The sequence below is a fragment of the Cydia pomonella genome, chromosome 22 (genome assembly GCF_033807575.1).
Source record: "Cydia pomonella isolate Wapato2018A chromosome 22, ilCydPomo1, whole genome shotgun sequence".
In the NCBI taxonomy this organism is placed as follows: Eukaryota; Metazoa; Arthropoda; class Insecta; order Lepidoptera; family Tortricidae; genus Cydia; species Cydia pomonella.
The window spans coordinates 2,017,982-2,030,154 of record NC_084724.1 but is presented as its reverse complement, the minus strand read 5'-3'; the positions used below and the strand labels follow the sequence as shown (position 1 = coordinate 2,030,154).

The 12,173-nt window shown below is 37.9% G+C and overlaps 1 protein-coding gene and 1 long non-coding RNA gene across 2 annotated transcripts in view; one reads left to right on the top strand and one right to left on the bottom strand.

Moving 5' to 3' along the window:
* Positions 1-12,173, top strand: part of LOC133530189 (uncharacterized) — a 77,125-nt gene that overhangs the window by 56,514 nt on the left and 8,438 nt on the right. The gene's annotated exons all lie outside the window — the stretch shown is intronic.
* On the bottom strand, positions 2,986-10,475 carry LOC133530046 (zinc finger protein 501-like). The gene is made up of 7 exons (XM_061867862.1): positions 10,145-10,475; positions 9,922-10,063; positions 9,427-9,483; positions 9,250-9,309; positions 8,472-8,537; positions 6,640-6,702; positions 2,986-4,690 (listed from the first exon to the last, which is right to left on the bottom strand). The coding sequence occupies exons 1-7, from the start codon at positions 10,262-10,264 to the stop codon at positions 3,651-3,653; spliced, it is 1,548 nt and encodes a 515-aa protein (XP_061723846.1). The 5' UTR covers positions 10,265-10,475; the 3' UTR covers positions 2,986-3,650.

Genomic DNA, 12,173 nt, shown 5'->3' with positions numbered 1-12,173 from the left:
CTAAAGCAATACTTACCGGTCTTCATCCAAGGGAAATTTCGCCATAAAATCCCTTTTTTCGTGATTTTCTCGAGTGGCTCGCTTGCCACATATTTTACATTTAGTAAACCGTTTTTTCGCTGGCATTGTAACAAACTCGCTCTTTACTCTGATCACGGTTGACTATTTTCGATTTTTCGGAAAAAAAAAATCATTGAAGCCTTCATAACAAACAAAACAATTAGGCTGACAGTTGACTTGACAGAATAAATAGCACTGACGTTTTCTTTTTCTTCGTTGGCGATGATTTGCGAAACAAACTCCATACAAAACTTTTTTGTTCCTAGTTGCATCAGCCTGCCCAAAACTTGACAATGACAATTGACATGAACAGAGGGCCTACCGCGAACCACGTTCCACGTGTTGCCTCGCTGTCGCACTTGTAAATTCGTACGTAAGTGTGACAGGGAGCCAACACGTCGAACGTGGTTCGCGGTAGGCCCTCTGTTCGATTCGCAAGGCTGTAACAGATGGGCGGGCGCACTGGACCGAGATCGCGTGGTCCGCCGCACGTCCGTTAAGGAAGAGCTTTGAGGTCACGAGGTCAGCTTTGGTCCAAACGGGAAGACCAAATCGACCGATTTGATCAGGCTAATTTAGGTTTAGATTTATGATTATATAGTTATTCATTGTGTATGATAAATTAAGAAACAAATATACTTTTGTAAATAGCACTGAAAAATCCTATAAAAGAAGTATTCATTATCCATTAACATTTCTATGATGTTTATTTTTAGTGCTTCAATTAATCGCAAATTCGTTCCGCTCTGTAGAGATTATCGATATATAACATAATTAAACTCGACAAGTCCACATCCCTAAAACGCACGCATATACAGCTTGCCCACCACCTAAGTGGCTACGGCTTGAGTATCAAATTTTGTATTAAGAACATAACGGCCCCCCGTTGTCTGTTCTCAGTAGTCTCACAAAGACAGGTACCCAACTGTCCGGTTCCGATTTGATTCATATTTATATAGGGAGCGTGCATGAACTGTAGGAGGCAGCACAGGAGCCGTCAGATTTTTGGCGCGAGGCGTAAATGTGATGTTTATTGTTCCGATGTAGCCCACAAGATGGCAGAACCTACTTGCACAAGAAAACACGTGACGTGTAAATGTGCATGTTTATGGTTCCGATTCAGGCCACAAGATGGCAGACCCGCCAACGCGCACGGTCCCTATATGTTATAGAGTAGTCTAAAATAACGGACACGTATTTTTTTTTAGCTGCCCAAACTCTATTGGGAGAAATTGTCCTCCAAAGTACTAAAAAGTTACTAAATCTTCTAACTCCTATAGAAAGTGATGCTCCAGCAACTTGCTAGTTAATGGCTGGTTTGAGTATATGTTTGAATGCAGCCAAAAATAATGAGCACGTGTTTTGTTATATCTGCTTAAACTCATTTTTCCTAATAAAACTTATGTTAGAATAGCATTGCTACTCTTGTTTTTTTTTTAGACCAGGAGTATTCTTGAACACCAAGACCACGGTTGCATTGTAGTTGGCCAGCCAAGAGCATGTCGGGCCACGCTCAGTGTAGGGTTCCGTTGTGACGTTATTGTGACGGAAGAGTTACTCTTCCGTCACAAGAAGCTAAACTGGAGCTTAAAGTGTAGTAAATTGTTAACCAAGGGATGAAACGGTACCTTTCACCTGAGTTAAACAAATAGGCAAATTTGCATAATCAGTACCTAATTAAAGTAAGTCTTTTTACTATGAAGGGGAAACTTTTTGCGATAACTCAAAAACAGCTAAACTGATCATGTCCGCTATAGTTTTCATTTAATGTCTTTCTTAAGCTCTACTTCCACGATTTTTTTCATATTTTTTGGACCTATGGTTCAAAAGTTAAGAGGGGGGGAGACACATTTTTTTTCTTACGGAGCGATTATCTCCGAATATATTCACTTTATCAAAAAATGTTTGTTGAAGACTCCTATTAGTTTTAAAAGACCTTTCCAACGATACCCAACACTGTAGGGTTGAAGCAAAAAAAAAACACCCCCAATTTACGTGTAGGGGAGGTTAAATTTTTAGATTTTATTGTACGACTTTGTCGGCTTTATTGATTTATATATCCATGCCAAATTTCAGCTTTCTAGCACTAACGACCACGGAGCAAAGCCTCGGACAGACGGACATGGCGAAACTATAAGGGTTCCTAGTTCACTACGGAACCCTAAAAATGAGTGATTTCGGGGTTGGTCCCATAGTAAAAGTTACTCAGTGTGACCTAAACATTTACGTGTTTGAATAAATGGTTTTAAATATACTATCCATATTATATAAGTCATATTTGTACTAACAAAAACACCCTCACCTCTTATCTCGAAGCTGCTCAATCTTAAATGCTCAGAAAATGTATACTTACAACCAGACAGAAGTGTTTATGGCAAAATAAAGTGAAATTTGGACATGTCTGTTATCGATGTTACCTTGACGTTATAGATATTTTTTTATAAGAATAACATTGTATGAGAAGATAGCTACCGCGGAATACAAAACACGTTCGATATCTTCTTTGATATATTGGTAGTTTTCTATAATTTTTGGCACTGTGTACGTTAATTATTAAGTACTAACTATATGTCATAGAAAAAGTATGTACTGATTTGTAATTGATTTGCTTAATTGGTAATTTACAGCAAGTAGAAGTTAGATCTTTTAATTATTAACCTATGACTGACTTATCTACTTATAACAAATTTATCGATGTTTCATTTTCTCAAACACTCGTTTGTGCCACAAAAACTTCTGTCTGCTTACAACATTCGTTTAATTATTATTAATTTATAGGTAAACACCTTTGTTGCACTATGTTATGTCTTGACCGCAACTGTTCGTCGCGTCTGCTGGTCCGCGCTGCACTCGGCGAGAAGACGGAGATTTAACCTATGACGACACACAATAACACTACAAGAATGTTAAATAAAACAATAAAAATAATATCATCAAAATTGTATTCCATGTTAATTAAACATCGTTTAAAAGTAAATTCTACCAGCTAACATAAGGAAATAACTCAAAATTTGCATCTGATTACTTTGCCCCACATGTGGATAAAATGCAACTTTCTCATTAGTTTTTGAACAATGAAAAAGGCCTTTTTACCAGTTGGTGTGGTGGAAAAGTACTTAATGCCGCCAACCCAAGTAATTGTACAAAACAATATGATAATATTGATAATAGTGCATGCATGTATTAACTATGTTAGTTAGTTTTAGATAAGTAATTGTACAGAAGTAAGTATACAGAAATTCTCTGTCTGTATAATTAAGTATACAGAAATGCTCTGTATAAGCTTACTTACTTGTCTGCTACTGCGCATCATATTTCCAAACACTTAAATAAATAAATATTATAGGACATTACACAAATACAGTAAGCTCAATAAGGCTTGCGTCGAGGGTATTCAGACAACGATATATATAATAGGCAAATATTTATAAATACTTAAATACATAGAAAACACCCATGACTCAGGAACCAATATCCATGCTCATCACACGAATAAATGCCCTTACCAGGATTTAAACCCGGGACCATCGGCTTCATAGGCAGGGTCACTACCCACTAGGCCAGACCGGTCGTCAACTTGCGGGACTAATTCAGGATTTTTCACCGGAATGTTTTTTTCTTAGATGTCTTTGTAAATCTTGTTTATGTCGAGTCGTGTAGTTGCAGTGGCTACAAATGAAAGGCTTCGTTTCAATATGTGTCCTCTGATGTTTTAGCAAGGTTTCTTTTCGAGTGCTCTTGTAGTCGCAATTGCTACATTTAAATGGCTTTTCCCCAGTGTGTATCTTCAGATGTTTATTTAAATCTGATTTTCGACTGCATTTGAAACCACAGTGGCTACACTGAAAAGGCTTTTCGCCAGTATGTTTAATTTCATGTCTTCGCAATCGAGAACTATCACTGCACCTGTACTCGCAATGACTGCATGTGTATGGCTTCTCTCCGGTGTGTATCATCTGGTGTCTTGCCAAGCTTGCTTTCTGCCTGCACTTGAAGTCGCACTCGCAACACTTAAACGGCTTCGCTTTAGTATGTATCATCTCATGCGTTACTAAGTGTGCTTTAGAACTTAATTTTTTATCACAGTAGTTACATGGAAAAGGCTTCTCGCCAGTATGTGTCCTTTCATGTCTTCGTAATATGGCATTAGCCCAGCACTTGTAATCGCAAAGATTACATTTGTATGGCTTTTCTCCTGTGTGTATTCTTATGTGTGATTTTAAGTTTTGTTTGAGATGAGTTTTATAATCACAGTGGCTGCAAGTAAAATGTTTTAGTAAGTTTGATCTCTGACTGCTCTTGTTTGCAGTTTCTAAACTTTTCTTGTAAATCGTTGTTTCACATTCAGCACACATGAAATTTGTAACATCATGTTCGCTATTTTCGTGCTTTAATACAAGCGATTCAGTTTTGAATGTAGAACAGGTAGAACTACAAAAATCACATGTAAATTGTTTTGGCGCGGTCTTCAAGTGCGTTTTTTGAATGTGTTTTCTTAAGTTAGACTTGTTTCTGAAACGTTTGCCACAGTGTGCGCATCCGTATAGATTGCCTCGGAGGGGCTCGAGCACCACGGTACAAGCAATCGCGAGCTCTTTCGGGGCCGAAGCGGTGCTGTCGTCCAAACACACTGAAATAAATTACCAAAAAAACAATTGAAACGGATTTTTTTTACTCGTCTAAATTACCAAATAAACAATGGAGACGGTTTTTTCCTACTCGTCGACTATAATGGTTGAATTAAAACGTATACCAAACTTTAATTACTTTAATTATACGGTACTCGACTAAAGAGCTGTCTATTATATCACGATTATAATAGTACATTATGATACAAGTGTGCTAAGTTGGTCATTACACACGAGGCGATTTTGTGCGCGCGGGCTGTAAGCGAGCACGCAATAAGAAAGCCGATGTGGGTAATGACCAATGCACACGCGTTTCATACGACGTTTTTCAACACACTTGCGAGGAAAAAACAAAACCTATAAATTAGATTTTTTTAGAAAACAGTAAGTAAAATTTTCAAAATGGTCGATTTTAACATCGAATAATTGCACCAAAGCGTGCTGGGCTTGTAGGCACTTATTCGCCAGTTCATTGAAGTAAGCTACCAACAGGTTTTCCAAGAAAGACTGAGCGTTTTTGCTGATTTTCCATTGAATAAAAGTTTCATATGCCGCCAATTATTTTTCACCCGATTTAGATGGTAAAAGGCTATCGTTCTCGGTTCTTGCCTCTATTAGTATTACTGGCAGCGTCAATTTTATGTGTTCTTCATTTTCAATGCTTGAAAATGTCATTTTCGTCAATATTTTTAAAATAAGAACATGCAAAATTAATCAAATTTTATGACAAATACGGAAAATGGCTGGTGCGTTATTTTTTTTACGCATGTTTCCAATGCGCGCGCATGGCAAAGGCGCGAACGAAATCGACAAACAGCCAATTAAAAAAATTTAAAAAGCTAATATTTTCGTATAATTCGACGGATGGAGATCAAATCGATAAAATGTTATGTTTATTCATTATTGTAATTTACGAGATAATTTAATCCATAAATTATGTTTGGTGTGATAAAACCTCTTTGAACTAACATTTGAAACCTAATATTAGTATTAAAAAAAATATTACTCGACCAAATTAAGAAGGCTCCGTTTCCATGCATATTATTAGCAATCAGTTACCTTCTTAACGCAGTCGGATAATATAATGAAAAAGCACGAGTGTTATAATATACTGAAAAAGCACGCGTGTTTAATATCTAGGATTATGAGCCAAAAATCGGTGGAGTAAAAACGTCGTTTAGAGCAAGTGTGTTGAATAACACTATTATAATGAATTTAACATACATCTTGACGTTTTGTGAGATTTTCACCATATGACTAAAGAGTGCCATCAGGATTATCAGGACAAGTCGATTGAATTGCCTAAACGTTTAGAATCAGACCAAGCTAAGTTGACAGCGATTTTATTAAGCACAGACTGTCCAAAGGTGAAGAAAACGTCATAATTTCATAGAAGTTTGACGTTTAAAATAACACTTGCACAGTCTGCGCTATCAAAATCGCTGCCAACTTAACATGGTCCACGGAGTATGTTGATTAGTTATAAATATTATAAATAATAATAAATAAATAATATAGAACATTGTTACACAAATTGACTAAGCCCCGCAGTAAGCTCAAGAAGGCTTGTGTTGTGGGTACTCAGACAACGATATATATAATATCACATTAGGACATGAAACAATCGTCATCCTATTTTTTTTTTCATTGCAAGTTTGAGAAAAGCACTATACAAATCTCGTCGAGAAACGGGGTTGCCGGCCGCGTATCTCTATCCGACCTCACTATGCTCAGCCGTCTATATCTACTTGGCCTGCAACCCTACGTTTCCCGGCCTCTATAGTAATGTACTATTCATTTTAATATTTAAATGATTGTGATAAATTGCTCATGACTATCTATTTTACTAGATTTAGTTATAAAATTCAAAATGTCTCCTGAAATAATGAAGTGTGGCTCGTATCGTACTGTGTGCAGTAGTGTCTGTGTGTGTGTGTGTGGCAGTACTCACCCGACACGCGCTCCTCGTCTCTCGCCGCGGCCGACACCTCCACCTTGACTGCCCGCTCCTCCACTACAACAACAACTCATTTCAGGCTGTGTCTTGCATTACAATCCAGTTCTATTTATTATTAGATAGTGTTAAAGACTCGCATTTGCGAGTGTGAATTGCAGCGATAGTTTGGTAAATTTAGACAAAATGCTTGAATCAATGTACTTCTATGCAACTTCGTTTATTGTACAAGTAATAATAATCGCGGAGCAGCTGTGGCGAGCTGTAGTAAAACCAGCGCCATGGCTAAGGATCTTAGTCATCGGCATATGCTGAGCGGCATCTATTTTGGTGTAAGATTTTTCTAGAATAAGATGTATTATAGGTTAAGTTTCATTGTACACCAAATAATTTATTTTATTTTATTTCTGTTTGGGAGTAACGACCCCACGGACCCGAGTGCTTCTGACTCTCCCGAGAGTTGGTCAGGGTCTCCGTCTCCGGCGTGTCGTCGGTCGGAGTGGACCCCAAGGAAACCTGCCTGCTCTGGCTTGCCTTCATTGGCCGTCATAAAGGTGCATAGGACGCGAGTTCGACAATGCATGTATTGCATGTTAACAACCACTCGGTAGAATGCGGCGCACACCTCTCGACATCCCTGAGCCGCACCGGTCTTGCTCCTGGTCGTCTTTACGACGGCAGTTTCAGGGGCTAATCTGGTAAACGGCAAGTCACCGCCGGCTTCCATAACGTGTGTTAGCATTGTTATGGTGTCCGGACTGTCTGGATCTCTTCACAATAGCCCAATTCAAGCTACAGCCAAACTTGATCCATAGCCCAGAATTTTTACATTCTTGTTACTAACAAATTAACAATAGCAATTCGCCTAAGAGCGTTTTCATACTGACCGATCAGATATCAGATGTAAAGTCAAGTGCAAAAATATGTATCGAATAAATCGTCTCATAAATATGTATGGTACTACGCTTTTATTACACTGGAATAAGATGCTATGGGACATGTTTTTGAGTAAGATGTGTACACCCATATTTTTACACTTGACTGTACAGGAACAGTCCCGAAGACGAAATTTTAAAATTCTTCCCCAAAAAACTTGCATGTCAAATACAGCATGACAAACAATCCCGAAAAAAAATTTTCAGCGGACGTTAACTCCAAGTCGCAAAACGAGCAAGTTATTTCCTCATCTCGGAGTGGAAGCCGTACGAGCCCAATGTCGAAGAAAAACCACAAATCGATGTACAGTTTAGCCATTTGGCGCACGCATACTAGAGGTCGAAACAAACTTTTTGCCCGTAGTTCCTAAAAAAAAATCCCTTAAGAGGGGAGTGCCAAGTCATTTTTTATTTTATTTAAATTTTCATTTTCATTTTTGGTACAAGCTTTTATCGCTGACTGTACTTTTCTTTCCACAGGCAACTAATACTCATCGAGCAAATTCTAAAAACCCCAAACACAATTAGGTTGCGTTGTTTTATCACAGAGTTCCTATGTCCACCTCTTGTCTCCATCATCAGATCAGCTCGATGGTACCATAATATTGCATTGTCACCCGACTTACATATGTATGCAAATTTTCAGCTCAATCGGAAACCGGGAAGTGGATAAAATTTAACTTGCAAGATTTGATTACAAACAGACAACGGTCAGGTGAAAGTAAATAAAAGCTTGTAAAAAAACATTAAATAGAAAACAGTATGAGTCTAATAAACTGCTTCATCGACGCGACCGCTACATGTACACAGACAGCCGTAATTAAAAAATATCTGAACAAATTGAAGTCTGATATCCACTCAAACTAATTAGTTGTATATGAAGCAGGTACTCACGCAACAGCGGGTCATCCTCGGTGCTTGCCCCTACCCCGGACGCCACGTTTAATCCAATCATGTCATCTAGAGCAACCAACACTATATTAACAATTAATCCCCATGTTCCTCGCAGTAACAGGGAGCAGGTAAATATTATACTGTGAGACACATTTTCTTTACAATCACTGTGTAATGTCAAAAAGGACTTTTTTTCAACAAATATATTACACACATATTAAATTTACATATGAAGATAACAACTTATTTAGTATGCTGGTTGCCTTCTACATTTTTTTTTCCTTTAGGAAATATTCCTTGTGATTGTCCTATATTAAATATTTTACAAGACTTTTCTGTTATCCCATTAACTACCAATTTTTTGGGTTTCAGAAAAATCTTTTAATAAAACAAACATTATTACAACTGATGTCTTTTACAATCATTTAATTTTAGTTACAAGTGATAGTTTTATTTAAATGTATGTATGTATAAACTCTTCATTGTACAAAACATAAATATGGCACAGGATAAGCAGTACAAAGGCGAACTTATCCCTTGAAGGGATTTCATCCAGTTAACCTTTGAGTAGATGAGAGTTGATGAAGAACGGTAGACAAATATTAATACCTTTAACTACCAATTTCTCTCAAAGAAAAAATATATACATTACCTACAGCAACTTCACTTGGTGGTCAGTTCAATATTGACATTATTTATATAGATGAAATAAATGTAATACTAGCCAGCTGCTGTCAAGTCATATCTTTTAAACCTGTCATTAAAACTAAGTACTCACCCATCTCATCTGATGCCCCATCTTTATCAAGCGTTTCCAGCTTGACCGGGGGCTCTTCACCTGAAGCAATACAAGTTTATAAGCAAAAGGCCAGTTAAGCCACAAGCTATTAAATCCTAGTACACATAACTGTGAACCAAACTAGTTATAGCTTATTACATTATCCATTGTACTTACGTGTGTCACTGGTCCCGTCTCCATCCTGCATTTCTGACTTAACTGCAGGTTCTTCCTCTAGAGCAAACAAACATAACACACTTCACATCATCTTCCTGCTTAGTATGTTTCAAACGGTAACTATCAACAAGCCACACAACAGATCCACTGACATATATCTAAGGACAGACCTTACAGTGGTGTCATGCACACAAATTCGAGCCAATCATGTAGCCAATCAATAGTGTAGTCACAATGCGATTGGTTGAGGAGTTCGCATCACGCGCGCGATTGGTCACAACTGTGTAATTGCATTAGACTGCATGATTGGCTTCAATTTGTGATTGACACCGAACTAACAACTCCATCTGGCAGGATATTGGGCAGTCAACCCCTAGCAGGAGTGTGTATGGTGTGACCAACTAGTATTTAAATTAAAGTAGGATATATATTGTGATAGTACTTAAACATGATGACTTGTATTCCATACTGGTTTATTGGGTTGTCCCTCCCTACCTTTGACGAGGCTCGCTCCTTGCAACCGCGCCCGCAACTCCGCCTGGCTGCGCTGCACTTGCAGCTTGAAGTCGCTCGCGTCTCGCAGTCGGCCGACGCAAGCCAAACAGATGCCGCACGAGGCCGAGCCGCCCAGTATCAACTGCACGTTTAATTGTCAATGAACACAATTATAGCTTAATGTAAGGTCATCTTTACCAAAGAAATATTGAGATATATTTACATGTATATCAAAGCACTGGGTGAGCATGTCAGCATATATCTCCGTTTTGCCGAGATATGTGTACGGCGTCGTCAGGTCCTTGTCCGGAGCACGCCGCAGGCAGCAGTAACACGCGTTCATCACGGCAACTGTAATACTTCAAAAGTCCCAAATCAAAATTTCAAGATACCCAATTTCATTAATTTAAAAATTAAGTTATATTATTGTTGTTCTCTGAAGAAATATTATTTTATTCTATTCTAAATGCCCAGAAATTAAGACGATTTCAGATTTGACAAGGATCACTGACAGGAGTGCAGCTGTTTCTTTTTTTTTTATTACCTGCATTGGCATCTAGGCCATCAGCTCAAGATTTTGACAGCTAAAGTGCCAATTAAATCCACACTTTATCAGGCCTGATAACAGACCCGATCTCGGGCCCGAGAAAGAGTATTTTTCCGTTAGAGCGATGAAGTATGAGGAAGAGAAGCCATCACGTATATGAACAACCCATGAGTGCGAAAGAGGCAGAGTATATAAAGAGCATAAAGCTGATTTTAATATGCTGCATAATTTTTTCAAGAATCTTAGATAGAATGGGTATAAGGGATGTACCAGGATTCTGTGTTGTGATGTTAGGGGTTCTCCAGGAATCACCTTTAGTGAGTATTATATTCTTTGCCTTACAGTCTCTAGACCAAAGAATATAATACTCACTGCTCTAGACAGCCTTATATTTGCCCGGTTCACCAGTATATAATCTATTTGAGTGTTGTTGCCTCCACTCTTGTAGGTTACTGTCTGTAATTGCTAACCTCGGTTTTGATACATTTTTAGGGTTCCGTAGTCAACTAGGAACCCTTATAGTTTCGCCATGTCCGTCTGTCTGTCTGTCCGAGGCTTTGCTCCGTGGTCGTTAGTGCTAGAAAGCTGAAATTCGGCATGGATAAATAAAACAATAAAGCCGACAAAGTCGTACAATAAAATCTAAAAACTTATTTTTTTTGAGGGTACCTCCCCTACACGTAAAGTGGGGGTGATTTTTTTTTTGCTTCAACCCTAGAGTGTGGGGTATCGTTGGAAAGGTCTTTGAAAACTAATAGGGGTCTTCAACAAACATTTTTTGATAAAGTGAATATATTCGGAGATAATCGCTCCGAAAGAAAAAGAAAATGTGTCCCCCCCCCCCCTCTAACTTTTGAACCATGGGTCCAAAAAATATGAAAAAAATCGTGAAAGTAGAGCTTAAGAAAGACATTAAATGAAAACTATAACGGACATGATCAGTTTAGCTGTTTTTGAGTTATCGCAAAAAGTTTCCCCTTCATAGTAAAAAGACTTTAATTAGGTACTGATTATGCAAATTTGCCTATTTGTTTCACTCGCGTGAAAGGTACCGTTTCATCCCTTGGTTAACAATTTACTATACTTTAAGCTCCAGTTTAGCTTATTGTGACGGAAGAGTAACTACGGAACCCTACACTGAGCGTGGCCCGACATGCTCTTGGCCGGTTTTATTAAATAGTATCAGCGGTACTAGATACAAGGTCTTTCTCGTATGGGTATGTCTAGCCCGCACATATATATATTAGGAATTGTCTTGCTTCTGTAGGTATAGTTAGAGACATCAATGTATTTACAGTTTTTGTACCATGTAATTAGCATGCGAATATGGATTATATCCTATACTAACTACCTACGTAAATGTTACAATTTTGCAGATGTTTTAAGGCTTTACTTAAATTAGATATAAGGTCCATCGGGTTTTTGTCGTGTTCACCAAACGAAAGTATAATGTTAGTAGAGGTGGCACAAGTAATACACGCTTAAGATGTATTATTGAAATGAGTAAATATGAATATATGAAGCATTTAGAGACATAATAAATATGTATAATTATAATGATTAACCGGCGTCAGGAAATTAAAATGAATATACATGTATGCATACATAAAGTTGATCTTATACCTTTAGACGAGCCATTCTTGTATATATATTTCGGGGATCTCGGAAACGGCTCTAACAATTTCGATGAAATTTGCTATATGGG

What these genes read in the sequence shown, in the direction of transcription:
- LOC133530046 (XM_061867862.1), bottom strand. Translation starts at nt 10,264, where the DNA reads ATGAACGCGTGTTACTGCTGCCTGCGGCGTGCTCCGGACAAGGACCTG. An exon ending in AGACGGGACCAGTGACACAC is followed by an intron (nt 9,310 to 9,426) that starts GTAAGTACAATG and finishes GTATTGCTTCAG; the next exon opens with GTGAAGAGCCCCCGGTCAAG. An exon ending in CGAGGATGACCCGCTGTTGC is followed by an intron (nt 6,703 to 8,471) that starts GTGAGTACCTGC and finishes TTGTTGTTGTAG; the next exon opens with TGGAGGAGCGGGCAGTCAAG.